This window comes from Rhinolophus sinicus, linkage group LG11 (assembly GCF_036562045.2).
Source record: "Rhinolophus sinicus isolate RSC01 linkage group LG11, ASM3656204v1, whole genome shotgun sequence".
In the NCBI taxonomy this organism is placed as follows: domain Eukaryota; kingdom Metazoa; phylum Chordata; class Mammalia; order Chiroptera; family Rhinolophidae; genus Rhinolophus; species Rhinolophus sinicus.
In genome coordinates this window covers 16,709,747-16,725,965 of record NC_133760.1, presented here as the reverse complement: position 1 = coordinate 16,725,965, position 16,219 = coordinate 16,709,747, and the positions used below count along the sequence as shown (strand labels likewise).

The window sequence follows — 16,219 nt, the reverse complement described above, 5'->3', positions numbered from 1 at the left end:
TCTACCTGTTCCCAAAGATTTTAGTGTGTTAATTAGGAATACGTATGTATGGGTGGGGCTGAGCCCTGGAGTTCACAATTTATTGAGGCTTGATTTGTAGCCTAACATATGGTCTTCCCTGGAAAATAGTCCATGTGTATTTGAGAAGCATATACATTTTGTTGTTGCTGGGTAGAGTGTTCTATAGATGTCTAGTTCATTTTAGTGTGTGCATGTCTGTTTCCTTGTTCATCTTCTGCCTACTTGTTCTATCCATTAGGAAAAGAGGGAGTATTGAAGTCTCTAACTATTACTGTTGATAGTCTAGTTCTTCTTTCTGCTCTGCCAGTTTTTGCAGAGTCTCTTGTAGGTAGCATGTAGTTGAATCATAATTTTAAAGTCAATTCTGCCAATCTCTGTCTTTTGATTGAAAAGTCTTATCCATGTACGCTTAAAGTAATTACTGATAATACTTCTGACATTTTTCTGTTTTTATTTCTCAGTGCCTTCATTACTGCCTTCTTTTGTGTTAGATATTTTCTAGTATTCCATTTAAATTTCCTTGTTATTTCTTTTACTATTTTTGAGCGATTTAAAAAGAAACATCAGTGTGGATATTACAGTTAACATCTTAATGAAAACAAACTAGTTTAGATAAGGGAATTTCACTAGTATATAAAAACTTTCCTCCAATATATCTGTCTCCTTCCCCCTCCTTTGTGCTACAAATTACAAGCTCATCAACACAGTTTTATAATTATTGCTTTTGAAGTTGTTTTTTAAGACAAAAAAGTTAAAAACAAAAATACACTTACACTTTCTTTTGTGTTTACCTATATTTATCTTTAGTGATGTTTTTGATCTCTTCATGTGAATTCAATTATTATTTAGTGTTTTTTCAATTTAGCCTGAAGGGCTCTTTTTAGTATTTCTTGAAGGGCAGCTATGCTAGCCATAAATTCTGTTTTTGTTTATCTGGAAATGTCCTAATTTCTCCTTCATTTTTTTTTTTTTCCAAGTCAAGTTTCCTTTCAATCTTAGTTCAGCTTCAAGTTGTTGTCCTTTCAGTCTTAGTTGTGGAGGGCACAGCTCAGCTCCAGGTCCAGTTGCCGTTGCTAGTTGCAGGGGGCGCAGCCCACCATCCCTTGTGGGAGTCAAACCTGCAACCTTGTGGTTGAGAGGATGCGCTCCAACCAACTGAGCCATCTGGGAGCTCAGTGGCAGCTCAGCTCAAGGTGCCATGTTCAATCTTTTGTTGCAGGGGCGCTGCCCATCATCCCTTGTGGGATTTGAGAAATGGAACTGGCAACTTTGTGGTTGAGAGCCCACGCTTCAACCAACTGAGCCATCCGGGAGCTCAGCAGCAGCTCAGCTCAAGGTGCCGTGTTCAATCTTAGTTGCAGGGGGCGGAGCCCACCATCCCTTGTGGGAGTCGAGGAATTGAACTGGCAACCTTGTGGTTGAGAGCCCACTGGCCCATGTGGGAATCGAACCGGCAGCCTTCAGAGTTAGGAGCACGGAGCTCTAACCGCCTGAGCCACCGGGCCGGCCCTCTCCTTCATTTTTTGAAGGATAATTTCACCAGTTATAGAAATCTTGGTTGACTGTCTTTTTCTTTCAGCACTTAATATGTACCCCACTGCTTCTGACCTCCATGGTTTCTGATGAAAAGCCAATTGTTAATCCTATTGAGGGTTCCTCCTGTGGGCTGAATTGATTTCTCTTGCTACTTTGAAGATTTTCTCTTTGTCTTTCACTTTTGACAATTAGATTGTAATGCATCTAGGAATGAATTTCCTTTAGTTTATCCTGCTTTTAGTTTAATGAGCTTCTTGGATATAGATTAATATTTTTCATCAAATTTGAATAACTTTGAACATTGTTTCTTCAAATATTCTTTCTGCCCCTTTCTCTCTCCTTCTAGGGCTCCTATTGTACATATGTTGGTACACATGATAGCATCCAACAGGTCTCTGTTCAATTTTCTTCACTTTTTTTTCCTTTCTGTTCCTCAAATTATACCATCTTAATTGACCTGTCTTCAGATTTGCTGATTCTTCCTTCTGCCAACTGAAATTCAGTTTTTGTACTTTTTAACTATAAAATTTCCATTTGTTCTTTAAATTTTTTCTTTTTATTCTTGTTCTGTCGTTGGTTCCATTCTCTTACTGTCTTTAGAAATAAATTTCTTTAGTAACTTAAACATAATTTATAAAAGCTGATTTTAAGTCTTTGGCTAATGTATTATTTAGGGTTTTCCAGGGAAGCAGAACCAGTAGAAGATAGATGGATGGGTAGATACACTTTAAGGAATTGGTTTCCGTGACTGTGGAGGCTGGCAAGTCCAAAGTCTGCAGGTTAGACCAGCAGGCTGGGGATCCAGGGAAGAGTTGATACTGCATTTTGGGTCCAAAGGCAGTCAGAATTACCTCCTCACTGTTAAAGCTTTCTCTTACTGTCATATTTAATCTTTAGGCATAATTTCATTTAGTCCTTTCACCATCATTTGTCAAAGCTGACTTTAAATCTTTTTCCAGTATGTTTAACATCTGGGCTTCCTCAGAGATGGTATATATTGGTTGTCTTTTTTTTCCTCCTGTTTATGGGTCATGCTTTCTGTTTCTTTGCACACCTTCTAAGTTTCTGTTCAAAAGTAGACATTTTGAATAATATAACATGCAACTCTGGAAATTGGTTTTCCATTCCCCAGATTTGTGTTGGTGGTCATTATTGCTGCTACCGCTTTGTGGTTAGTGTCTTTCCTGAACTAATTCTGTAAAGTCCTTTGTGTGGGGGTGGTGAAGTCTTTGTGCTGTTGGCTTGCTGCTCATCTAATGACTGGACAGAGGTTTTTTCCCCCACCCTTTGCTGAAAGGCTCTTCAAAGTACTCAGGCAGGTTATAGCCCTGCCTTAGCCTTCGCTTCCTGCTTTGAAAGCTTCAAGGTTAGCCAAAAGTGAGAAAATAGGCTGTTCTGTTATTTCTTGGGCATACACATAGACTTGGCACATATGCAGGAATATGTCAGAGCACCTAAGAGTACAATGGGCATCTTACTCCCCAGCTCTTCCTTCTAAATTTTGTGACCAGGCATTTTTCCCCACTGGTATCACCACCTCAGGCAGCTATGATGTTAAACAGTTGTCACTGTTTTTGACAAACCTTTTGAGAAGAGGGCTTTTACCACTGAATGAACTCCAAGTTACATCAAATAATGACAATCCCTGCGAATGGTGCTTTCCCAGGGAGCTGCCAGCCAGGTCAGATCGTGACAATGTCCTGGAAATGGGAGGGCATTTGAGGAGCTTCACACCCAGTCTGACCCCTTTGGTGGCTACTGGGCGGCTGGTTTTCAAGGTTAAATGTAGCTAGAAAGAGAGGAATAGAAATACGGAAATTTAAAATGACAGAAAGCTCACTCTTTGTACCGAGATGCTGCTATTTTTCTTGAATAATCACTCCTTGGATTGTAACAAGCCTTAATTTCTAGATTTCTGGAAAAGTTGATTTTGGCAGGTTTGTTTTTTTTTGTGTTTTTTTGTTTTGTTTTTGTTTTTGCCCCTTCCAATCTTCTCATTGCTCTTATGGAGATTTTTGGAGGTCCTTACTCTGCTGTTCGGGAAGTCCCAACTCATTTGCCATCAAATTAATTAATCTTACTGTATCTTTTCCATTTCTCAGAGGTTCTAATCTGCAATATAATCATTCTCTCTTTACCAAGATGCTTTGTCATCACCCCCACCCCTTTGTCATTTTTTTCTCTTCTCTTCTCTTCTCTTCTCTTCTCTTCTCTTCTCTTCTCTTCTCTTCTCTTCTCTTCTCTTCTCTTTCTTTTTCTTGTTTTTGGTGGTAGTGCTGGTGATTTTGACTGGAAGATCAAATTGCTTTGCCATTTTTACTTGGCATCCTGCACTGTATTTTCCAAAGTATGTCCACGAATATCCTTCTGGCTTCCTGGGAAAATGGAGACATATCTTCCATTTCTTTAAAAAAAAAAACACTTTTGTATTGTCAACTATAACAAAAAGCTGCCAAAAACATATTTACTGCCCACTGAGTCATCACAACACAAATACCCATCTAGGCAACACCCAGATCAAGAAATAGAGTATCGCCAGCACCCCAGGGTCCTTGCGTTCTTCACACGGTGACTGACTGCTCGCACGGCAGTTTTGTTTTCCTGGTTTAACTTTACATAAATGGAATCACGCAATACGAATTGTGTATGTAGCTGGGTTTTGTTCACCTTCATTGTTATATATAAGCACTTCTCAGGAGGGTGATTTTGTCCCCCAGGGAACATTTGGCCATGTTTGGAGATTTTGTTGGTTGTCACACCTTGGCTGGGGGGTGGGGATGGTGCCACTGGCGTTAGTGGGTGAAGGCTCGTGTGCTGCTGAGCACTCTGCTGTATTCAGGACAGACACAACAGACTCGTCCGGCCAGATGTCCCGAGGCTGAGAAACTCTGCTGCATATACCGTCATTTTTTAACCCTTTTAACAAAGTGACATGTGTTTCTAGTTCTTAACTCTTACCAATAATTTAGGTATGCCTTTAGTTTGTAAGTGATATTCTGTGCCCGTAAGCATCTGTTTCTCATAGAAGCAAATGCTCAGAGTGGAGTTGTTGGGTCTGCGCCCTGCCGCCCCCCCCCCCCCACCACCACTATGAGCAGCTCAAAGCCGTCGGGCTGGTGTGGTGAGCACCCTAGCCTCGTGCTCCAGGGCAGTGCTCCCGTCCTGCCGGCCCCTCACTGCATGTTGGGTTTCCTCCTGCTGGTTTCAGTTTCTATTTTCCAACACACATGAACCTGAGCCATGCTTTCCACTGTCCTGTGCGTCCCATGCAGTAAGTCCCCCAACATGAAGAAGCAGCAGTGTATCTGGGAGCAGTGTGTCCCCTCCCTGTCGCCTTGCTCAGGATGAAAGCAGGCTGTGTGAGGGAACCTACCCAGCACAGGAGCCCACGTGCTGATCTGGCTCGTGTGAAGGCATCCTCTCTTCCTGCCAAGGGTGTTCCCAGCTCTCTCTCAGCCTCAGGCATCCAGTCACCTCAATGGAGACTCTGTCCTTCTGCCATGTTAGAACAGGCCTGGACATTGTGAGGTCCCCTGGCCAGCCCCCACCTCCAGGCTCCCTGCACCGCAGGAACGCTCTCCCTTGGCTGCTTTCTGTCAAGAGGAAAGCTGCTCATGGCTTTCCACAGAAACCCCTCACCTGCTTCCAAGCTGCAGTCTGCCGTCAGCTTCTCTTCTGCAGGTTGGAAAAAGCCCCTGATTTCTTTTATCTTTCCATCTAAGCCGGGGGCTACCCTTGGCAAGGCACCAGCTTCCCTGACAGAAGGCCCGTGTCTGACTGACGCATTGACCCATAGCACCTGGTGGGCGTTTGTCTAGGGCTTGTTTTTGATGCTAATGAGGTACTAAAGCCTCTGAAGACCAAAGGATAAGAGGCCTTGAATTATGGGGTGGTGGACCTTCTCCCCAGCGAGGAATTCAACTCATTCAACACCCGTGTCAGAGCCCAGAGCCCAGGCAGCAGTCGGGGTGGCAGCAGGTGTCCCGAGCAAGGGGCTAATCGTGAGACCCCGGCACTCGGGGCAGAGCGCTGCCTTCCTCCAGCTCAAGCCAGACCCTCCTGAGGGCAGCCGGCCTGACGCCCACACCTGCAGTCACAGGCCTGGGGGACAGTCAGCGGTACCTCCAGACCAGGCACAATTCTGAACGCGTGGACGCACTAAAAATACCTGCACTGAATCCTCCAGTGGGGGGGCAGAACCACAGACAGAGCCCTTGTTCCTAGAATGTACAAATGTTCTCTGGGGAACAGAGCGCCTCCCTGGTGCCCACCAGGTGGTGCGCGCTGTGCAGGTGGCCCAGGCACGGGCCAGGGGTTCCAGGGCTTCCGCTGTTGTGGCCTGAAGCTGCTGATGCCACAGGGTGTCCATATGAACGCATGCAAGCTAAGCCGCTTTAAAAAGCAGGGCTTAGAGGAAGTGTTACTGTGATCAGAGTTCTGCGATTAGAAAAACAGAAGATACACTGGAACTTCGCTGCCATCTCTGTGCCCCTCCCCAGGTATACGAAGTGGGACCAGCCTGGAGCGGATTTGCACAAAGGGGAGAACAGAGAGTCAGAAGGCGAGAGGGGGCGGCCTCCCTCCATATCCCAGACACGGACCGGGGAGGTCACATCAGGTGCTTTGGGGAAATCCAGGCCCTGCCCATGGCCCCCTCCCAAAGATCCAGGGCAGGTCCAGGAACCCCACCTGCACCGCAGAACCAGTCGCAGGCCACTCAGGCTGGTCTGCGCTTTCAGGGTGCTCAGGGCCACTGGTGAGGCAGAGCTGGGCTTTCGCTCCTGTGTGGGCTCATTTCTACAGCTCCTGCTGCCCCCGCTGGGTACAGGAAGCACGGACCAGAGAAGAGGGTGAGGGATCCCAGGACATGAGCAAGAAAAAGGTCTACTCCGACCATCCTGCCTGGACCAGTGCCCTCCATGCACCACGTGTCCCTCCAGCACCCCAGGTATTAGGGGAGCCCAGTGTGTGAGCCAGACAGGAGTTGCAGTCAGGACAGGGTGAGGGTGATCTAGGGGGAAAGGCCACTTTGGGAGCCCCCTACTCAGAAGGTGGCCCCCACGCAGCCCATGCGGTCTGGTGCAGCACACTGGCTCTCACCCTGTTCCTGCAGGTGTCTTCCTTGGAGAGGAGCACAGGGTGCCAGCGCTGTCTGCTCAGTGCACGGCCCGGCCCCTGCAGAACACCTCCAACTGTTGCCCTCTGAGCTGGTTTTCTGCTAGCACGGCTTCTTAAAAGTGGGGACCCCGTACCAGCGGCAGCCTCATCAGGGAACCTGTTAGCCATGCAGACTCAGCCCCAGGGGGAAGCTCTCTTGGTGCAGGGAGCAGGCAGAGCAGGGAGTGAGAGCTGGCCAGCCTGGACAGTGCTTGCTCCAAGGCCATGCTGCCCAGCGGACCTGTCTCCTTCCTATTCTGACAGGTCCCTCAGGGAAGACGACACAGGCCTCCTGTTGGGTTTCTGGAAGCCGGGGGCTGGTACTCGCTACGTTCCCACGCCGTCAGCCTCCTTAGCCGAAAGCAAGCCTCGGCATTTTGTAGGAACTGAGGGTTCTGTCCCAGGCCTTGGTCGTCTGCTGGGGTGCGCGTCTGCCTGGGTCTGCCTTCCCGGCCAGCTCCTCCCCATCGTGAGCTGCGCAGCTCCCGGCCAGTGGGGAACGGCCCCTCAGGTCCCAGTAAGGGCAGGAAAGGAGGGGAAAAATACAGTTGGCCCTGGACAACACGGGTTTGAACTGTGTACGTCCACTTAGGCGTGGATTTTTCCCACTAAATGCTATAAATGTGTTTTCCTTAAGATTTTAATATTTTCTTTTCTCTAACTTTGTGTAAGAACACAGTATATAATACATGTAACATACAAAATATGTGTTAACTGCTACTGGTAAGGCTTCTGGTCAATTGTAGGCTATTAGCAGTTAAGTTTTGGGGAGAATCAAGTTATATGCAGATTTTTGACTGTGTGGTGCCCCTAACCCCTGCCTTGTTCAAGAGTCACCTGTATAATTTGTTTTCAAAATTAAAAGCTACTAATTGGGGAGGGAAAAAGTTTAAGAAAATAGTCTTTCAGTGGTGACCCCTCATCTCCCAGTCCTGTGTGTTGGCCCCTCCCGGGGAGCGGACTGTCATGTACAAAGAGCATTTAATTAATTTATTTATTTCTTTACACATAACTGAAGTGATGTTACAGTACATAAGTTATTTACAACTGTGCAGTAATGTGTTGCAAAATAAATTATCTAGAAGGCAGCAAAAGTACATTGTGAATGTGTATAAAACTGTACAGCGTTTACGGGTACACTTTTTATATGATTATTGGCTCTGTAGTGTTTCAAGTTATGTTCTCAGAAAGAGAAACAAAATGCCCAAGATTAAAGGAAAAAATATACAAACCACGTGGATTTGACTCCATTAAAAACACAACCGGAGAGTCCTGGCTCTGTGTCCCTCTGTGTCCCTCTGTCAGGCAGGCGGGCGGGCTGGCGGGCGGCCTCGCTCGGCACAGCGTCCTAGCCCGTCGGAGGCCTGTGGCTGTCCGCGGTTCCATGGCAACAGGACAACAGCCAGGATGGCACTCTCCCTGCCCTCCGACCTGGAGGTCACGATTGGTGAGGGGTGGACGCCTTAATTTTATTTCCTTTAGTTGATCAGAATGGAACAGATATTTAAAAAAAACGCACTCCGTTCTGCAGCTCCTGAAATGCCCGAGCAGCCGGCTGGGAAACAGACCCCAAGGCCACCGTGTCCGCGTCCCTGCGGTCTTCTCATCCTCCTGTGGCAGCTGGTATAAAAGAGCCGCGCTCCAGGGGGAAAAGTGCAGGGTTTCCCTGGGTGCCCCCACTTGAGGGCCAAGGTCTCCTTCCGCCACCCCGACTCGGCAGCAGCGCTGGGCCAACGCCGGTGGCCCTCGCTTGTGTCCTGTGCGGCTGTCCCGTGGTGCGTCAGGCTGGCAGAAGCACGAAGTCGTCATTGACATCTACCATGGGCACGTAAAAGGAGGGCACTTCGTTCACACACAGGGACTTGTGCCCGGCGGGGTCCAGCTCCTGGACCTTCAGCTGCCACTCCATCCTCTGCACGGCGTTCAGGGCCGCAGCCTCGTGCTGCTGCCGCATCAGGAGACACGTCTGCGTGGGAGACACAGCAGGTGAGGCAAGTGGAGGCGAGACCCTGGGCCGCCCCTCAGGTGCCTGGGCCCCCACTGCCCACTCTCGCTGCAGCAGTACCCACTGGGAGGGAGGGGGCGAGGGACCTGGGCCGAGCTCTGGCCGCAGGATGCCCATCTGTGAGGGCCTGTGCCGCTGCGTGGTCCACAGTGCCGCCCTGCAGGCCACCTGACCACCCTGGCCACCTCGTCCTGCCCCGAGTGGTCCTGCCACCCAGGGAGAGTCTGTCTCTGCCCCCGACCCCCATGGGCTTCACCACAGCAGCATTTAATTAGAATTTGCAACTTTCTTTTTTTACAGTTATTTATGGGTGGTGATATTGCTCATTTTCATTTATAATAAATTGGTTTTTAAAAGTGCACTTAATTTTTGAAAAGGGTTATCTAGGGTTTAGTACTAAAATGCTTAATATTCATGGCTATATTATTAAATAGGTACTAAATCATTACATAGGTACAATGCTGAAAACTGAAATAATGACACCAAATTACTGAAATGGGACAGAACCAGATGTAGCACCTGTGGATCCGGGGGGAGCACATTTTGGGAACAGAGGGGAGTTAAACATGGCCAGGTTTGACAATGTTACAATGAGTGTACAGGAAAATAAATGTATTTTCTTATGTGCATGCAAGTATTTAGGGTGGAATATCACAATGTCTAATTTGCTTTAAAATAATTGTTTTTTTTAAAGTGTGTTTAGTCTTCCGGAACTGACTGCTGTGTGCGTAGCAGGCGTGTCTCCAAACTTTCCTTGCATGTGGTGCTGCAATGTGTCTGAACCCCGGATTGACCCTCCACATTAAGCAGCTCAGATGCCCTCGCTCACTGGTCAGGCCGTTCTGCCGAAGATACTACATAGTAGTTCAATCTTGGGGTGTCCCCACACTCCATTTAATCACTGAATTATTGATGAGGCTTCTGGGTTTCCACTTTACTGGGTTGTTCCAATAAACTTGGAACTTTTTTTTATGTATCCCTACATTTTAAATGACTAAAGTGAACTTGCTAGGTTAGGTGGCCAAACACTGAAATCTGATAGATACTGCTCACCCTACAAAACTGTCAAACGACTGCAGGACAGAACCCAATGCGGAGGAGGCCGGCAGTCTGTCTTCTAAATAGGATCACATTTAACTTGTGGTTCTCAAAACAAAGGTCACACGGAACTCCTGCGCCTGCTTCCTGACGACACCCTGGGGCCTGAAACGCCACATGGGTTCGCTGTTCTGTGTGCTGGGCTTTCTGTCCACCCCATGTGGCACCTGTGTGCACTGCTGTGGCACCATGGTCATGAGTCACTGACGTAAGGCGCATGGGTAAGGCTGGCATCCTGGACACTGTCTTCCTCTCCCAATACAGGCACCACAGGGGTGAAGTGGGAGAGTCTGGGATGCCTCTCCATCAGCTCTGCAGCTCAGGGAAAAGCCCATTCGGCTCTGCCTCATGGAGCTGCCGGGGGTGGCGCTGACTTGTGTGTTAACTCTGTAACTGGCACGTTCTTGTTGGCAAGTTTTACGGTTGGTTCTCATGGGTGGCCCCAGGTGCAGCTCAAGCAACTGCACATGAGGATTTGCTTCTTACTTGCTAATCTTTCTATCTCCCCCCCATCCTCTGCCTGCTGCACTGGTCAGCACATCCAGAGCAGTGGTGATGAGTGTATGCTGTGACCTTTGAGGAGGGCTCAAGGTGGGGTCCCACAGAGGTCTGACCGCCAGCTGGTGACAGGAGCTGCTCCCCGCACACCTGGACAGGAGGGAAGACACTCTAAGGAGACAACATGGGGGCGGGGAGACCTCAGCTCCCTGAAAGTATCAGCTGGGTTCCGAGAGTATGAAATTGTCACCTCCAAACACGGGACCCGGCAGTGGCCTCCCCCCGCCCCAGGAGACTCCTGGGGGCTCCCAGCCCAGGTGCAGCTTGCTGGGGGTGTGGGGGGGGTAGAGCACACTCACCTTCATGCGGTCGTACTTGTCATCCACGTCTTGGAGCCAGGAGATGAACTGGCGGGCGTTGAACCGATCGCGCACGGACTTGTTCTCATCGCCCTGGAGGAAGAACCAGTTATGGGCATTTGTGGGGAACCAGGGAGAAGACCGCCGTGCACGTGCTGCAGACCCTCCTTCCACACTGAAGGCCATAATGCTTGAGAACGGCCCGCGTGACCCTCCACCATCCTTCCCCCCCAGCCAGCTTTCCTAACACGCCCTAGGGGGCCATGGGGCCATCTGTGGCAGAGCTGCCCTGGGGGTGAATCAGGACCCCGTGAGGATGTTCTCCGTGTCTGTCACGATCCCCGTGGAGGAAACAGAATCAGGAAGCCCTACGACTCTGGCCTGCACTGCTCTTGGAGGCCGCGTGGTAAAGCTGGCAGGCAGTGGCATCCATTTCAATTCCTTCTGTTTGTAACTTTTTTTCATTGAAAAGGATGTTTGAGAGGCCTGAGGGGGCACAGAGCTAGCCTCCTCGGTTCACTGCAGGAGTGCTACCTTAACGTCATCGTCCTCAAGTGTGGCAGCGTCTGTGCCTGTGACGGACTGTGGTTTCCACACAGGGAGCCTTAGGACTCCTGCTGTCTGGTTCTCCATGGTGACAGGTGGCAGCATGGCGAGGAGGACACATGAAGTCTCTTAGCCAGGGGTCCATGCGCCACCACCCAGCGCGTGAGCCTGGGCCCCACACAGAACGTCATTAGGAGAGGAGGCTGCAGCCTTCACTCTCTCTGACATTCAGAAGCAATGCAGGAAACCCCTTAATGATCAGCAGATTCCTTTTTTTTTTTTCTTTTAGATGCAAAAAGCAAATCCTCCAAATACCCAATCTCTGAAGTAATCACTCAGTCCCAACCAAACATTCTGTTTTATAGTTTGGTGACAAATGTTTTGTTTTAGGGAAAATACTTGTCGTTTTGCATAGTATGTTAGATGGAGAAACTATTTAAGATACAACCTTAAAGATTATACATAAGTAAATGGGAAATCTTTAATGCACTAATAAAAGTTTTTAACTAAAAACCACTGAACCACTGTATGTCACCACACAACCGCAGCCAACCTGGGAATGCCGCTCGGAACCCCCAGGGGTCCACGGGCTCCTACTGTGAGTCTGGGGTACAGCAGGCCAGGAGGGGACTTGGCGCCAAGGCCTGAACAATGAAGGGGCCAGCAGGAGAGGCCCAAAGGAACAACAGTGTCCCGTGCAAGTCCATGCAAGTAGGGGCGCGGGGCCGAGGGCAGGCCTAGAATGACACATGCTAGGTTGTTTGCAAAAGTCATTGTGGTTGCTGGGGCAGAAGAGTAAATTGGGGAGTAAAACCCAGGGCAGACAGCCTCAGAGGGCCACGTCTGAGTGCTGTGGGCAGTGGAGGTGGGAGAAGGAGCCGGGCTCAGGACGGCAATGGGGGACATGAGAACCCACTTCGCATGCGTTAGATCTCAGACATGTCTATGGACAGGGCAAGAGGCCGCTGACAACTCCTAAAGGTCAAGATGGGTTAGGGAAACAAAAGGTATGACCGACCACATGGGACAAACCTAACCCTGGAGGCGAGGGGAGCCGACTGGGGTGCACGAGGCAGGGCCGTTCTGGAGGACAGGTGGGGTGCTCTGGGCTCTGCTGCCCAGCCTGCACCAGACCAGCAGGGACGTTCTAACAGGACCTGGGGCCTGTGAGCCCCTCACGCCTCTTGGCTCTTGACTGGAAGGCCTTGCTGCTGCTGTCCCGCGGCTGGTACGAGGCCACCCCTGTCCCCAGCATGACAACCTGCGAGCCTTCGCTGCACAAGGCTATTTATGCAGCAGCTCTGGATGCTGCTTATAGTAACCATACCATGTGTCCCCAAAAATCAGCCCTAGCCGGACACAGCTCTAACGCGTCGTTTGGAGCAAAAACGAATATAAGACCCGGTTTTATGTTATAGTAAAATAAGACCGGATCTTATATTAATTTTTGCTCCAAAAGATGCATTAGAGCTGAGTGTCCGGCTAGGTCTGATTTTCGGGGAAACACGGTATGTATGTTTTAGAGGAAAGTTGAAATAACACTTGAAGTGACTGAAACTAAAGCCCAGCCACTGAGCCAGAAGCCTGTGCCCATGAGGACCCTGGAACGGCCTCGCAGAGCTCACATGATACCATGTGTGGCAGTACCGCTGTCTGACCAACCCTGCTTCCCCGTCCCGGGGGCAGACCTGCTCATGTGACCAGCATGGCGTTTGGGGGACGTCAGTGTCTCCCGCTCCTGCCTGTGTGTACAGCCAAAGCCTGGAAGGCCCAGCTCTTGGGAGGCAGGTGTGAGTGCCCAGCCTGGGCGAAAACTGACCTGGCTTTCCAGAGGCATGTTGTAGACCTCGGAGTCCAGCAGCATGGTGCAGGCGCTGAACGGCACAGCCTGATTTGCGATGGTCCTCGCCGCCCGGCAGTGAACCCGCAGGATCTCCTGTTCGCAGGAGACGATCAGCTTTTCCTAGAGGACAGGAGCCAGGTGAGCCGAGAGTAACGTGGCCAGACGCGTCCTGGGTCCAGGGCCCCCCGCCCGAGGCCGCCTCTTACCCGCTCGATGCTGTGCTGCAGGCGCAGCTTCCCCCTCACGGCCTCCTGCTGCTTGAACAGCTCCTTCAGGGGCTCTGCCAGGGACGGAGGGGGTGCGATCTGCAGTCACAAAGGGGGAGAGAGGGGGTTAGCGGAGGCTGAGAACCTGCACCAACAACAGACCGAGTCTGCCCTGAAGACACCTCTAGGCACACCTCACACACACACACTAAGCAATTCCCTGGAAACCAGGCAGATGCTTGTCCACGAGAGCAGGTGGATGAACTGTGGCACGGACCTTGGTCCCGAAAGGAGCATCACACAGCTGTGAAAAAGAACGAGGGGGAGTGAGTGCCAGAGACGCTGTGAAGGGTAAAAAGCAACGTACAGAGTGTCTACACTGCTACTCTTCATGCAAGAAAGAAAAGGTCAAGAATACAGAGGTCTGTCTGTGCAGAAGAAATACAATACGAGGAGCAAGTGGGGGCCAGGGGAGAGGAGGCAGGACCGTTTATTTACAGTGAGGTTTCACGGCCCCCAAATAAACTCTGACACCAAGTGGGATGTAAATACCAACAATTTAACATGAAACACATGTGACAATTAGCCCAACTGTCCTACTCAAGGGTCAGCGAGGGGAAGAGCGCGCTCACCTGAAGCAAAAGACCAGAAGAACCACCCACAAATGCCATCCTCTAACCAGTGGAGGGGTTTCAGGGCTTGGGTCAGCACTGGTGAAACAAGACGCGCACACTGGGAGTGAACAGGCCAGTACACGCACCATGGGAAAGAAGCAATAGGTCTCTCTCGGAGAAGGAAGATGCAAGCACAGGTTGAAGGTAAGATTTCATCACGGATCAGACAGGAACTCCCCCTGCCACCCTGTGTCTCCCAGGACAGCGGGCACCCAGGACATGGTTTCTAAACACCGTTCCTACCAGAAGGAACCATGTGGTCGAAGAGAGGGTTGAGCTGGAACAACTCGTGGAGCCGTAAAGTGCGAGAGTGCTCAGAAAGATGGGGCCACCTAAAGGAGCTACTGACGGCCGAGGCTGGGACAGTTGGCACACAAAAACAACTGTGATTCACGCTGGATTACACGAAAATTCCAATCAGTAAATGTAGGAGAGGGAAGAAGAAAATCAGCATTAAGCCAGCACCACAGGAATAACTGCTGCAGGCAAGATCCACTGAAGACTAAAATCAGTGCGCACAAGCGTGAGGAAAACAGGACTTAAGTTTCAAAGTACCTCCCACAAGATACTTGTCAACCACGAAGGGAAAAGACAGTAATTGCAGAGTGGAGACTTGGAGACTTGGGCCACTGTGGCCAGGAAGTGGCTGCTGACAGCAAGAAACTGGACACGACACCCCAAGGTCTCGTCCCATCTGTGCGTTCTCACCAGAAACATGTCCTTCGGCCGAGTCCTGGACATCAAATACCTAACCAAGTCCTCGAAAGTGTCCCCAGACTATGTCTTCCCAGGAAGATGAAGTGGGTGACCTACCACAGCCCAGGAGCCCAGCGAGGGGCACACGCTCACTCTGTGCTTTCAACTGTCAGTCTAAAGTTAGCTCAGAAGACAGGAGGACATCCAGCTGGTCTCTTCAGGCGCACGCCGCACCTCTGGGGCCCTGCTCTGCTCACTGGGCCTGGCCTCATGGGGCCTGGGGTGCCTTCCTCATCTGACTCTACCTGGGCCGTCCACAGGTGGTACCAGGCGGGGAGGTGCAAGCTCAGTGGCGCATCTATGTGTGATTCTTGCTTCTGGTATGATTTAAAGCACGACTGTTTCTGTGTCCTCAGAGACAACACCAGGACCCGGTGCCATGGCTGCCGGAACGAGGCCTCACTCAGTGTCAGGCAGCCTGGTGGGAGCCCCAGGCCACTGGCCTGGTGAGAAATCCAGGAACGCCGGACCTCGGCCTGCCCTCACCTAACAGCCTGGCTGCTCAATGATGTGCTAACAGGAAGTAAAACAGAGCTTTCTTCCAGAAAGCCATGAGTCCAGAAGAGGAGACGCACAGACCACTGACAGGGTGAGCCCTGGGTGGTAGGGGTTGAGTGACCTCTACTGTTTTCTTGGTTTCTCAAACTTTGTATGGTGATCATGGTGGTTTTATTTCGATAGCTAAAATTTAAACAACAAAACAACAGAAGTCTCACCAAACAGAAACCTTAGACCAGATTTTTCTGACTCTACTGACCCAGATGAAGCCAGGCAGCTGGCTCCTCCCAGGCCAGACTAGGGTAGGGTTGCCTCAGTTTCCCTTCCCCAGAGCGGCTCAGGGTTAGAGCACCAAGAGAAGGGAGAGTGACACTGGTGACATCCTGCTGAGTTCTACACTGGCGGCCCTGGTGGCTGTGCCCCCATGCCTCATCTTTTGAACCTCACACTCAGAGTCGCTTGTCCTTGTTCAGAAGACGCTGGGTGTCAGTCCGGTTAGCTGAGCTTTCTGCCTGGTGGAGCCAGCAGGTACCGACTTCTGGAATACCAAGGTCTGACAGCAGAACATATGCATCCAGGACAAGAGGTTCCCTCTGAGACTGGCTGTATGCCCACCCACCCCAGAATCAGCTCACCCTGACCGGCATTCACTCAACAGCCTGAACTGAGACCCATTTGGGGCCTAATGGAAAGATCAAACAGAAGTCCTGGCTTTTCTTCAAGGGGGTGAGATGGTCAAAGAAATGAAGCATGAATGGAGGACACCTGGGGTCACAATGAGCTGGGGTCCTCGAAGGCCAAGGAGGCTGTGGCTGAGCCAGGGGAGGGCACAAGGATCCCTTTGCCTACTATGATTAGAACAGACGCCAATGGGCAAGGAAACAGCAAGAGCCACCCAGGGGAGAGGGGAGAGGAGCGACACGGGAGGTACTGGCCTGCAGAGACCTGCCGGCAGGATTTGCTGATGGGCACAAGGACGGGGGTGGAGGGTGGTGTGCATGGTGCCGTTTAGACGTGTCATG

General features: G+C 50.4%; 1 protein-coding gene across 5 annotated transcripts in view; it reads right to left on the bottom strand.

Moving 5' to 3' along the window:
• Positions 1-7,690: 7,690 nt before the first annotated feature.
• Positions 7,691-16,219, bottom strand: part of ANKRD11 (ankyrin repeat domain containing 11) — a 189,847-nt gene continuing 181,318 nt past the window's right edge. For 4 of the 5 annotated variants that reach the window (XM_074314445.1, XM_074314447.1, XM_074314444.1 and 1 more), the window contains 4 exons: positions 13,270-13,368; positions 13,040-13,183; positions 10,675-10,767; positions 7,691-8,680 (listed from right to left, as the gene is read on the bottom strand). In XM_074314445.1, the coding sequence (XP_074170546.1) occupies positions 8,495-8,680; positions 10,675-10,767; positions 13,040-13,183; positions 13,270-13,368 (522 nt within the window). In that variant the 3' untranslated portion in view covers positions 7,691-8,494. Of the gene's footprint in view, positions 8,681-10,303; positions 10,466-10,674; positions 10,768-13,039; positions 13,184-13,269; positions 13,369-16,219 lie in introns of all 5 variants that reach the window. The other variant, XM_074314446.1, reaches the window with a different exon arrangement.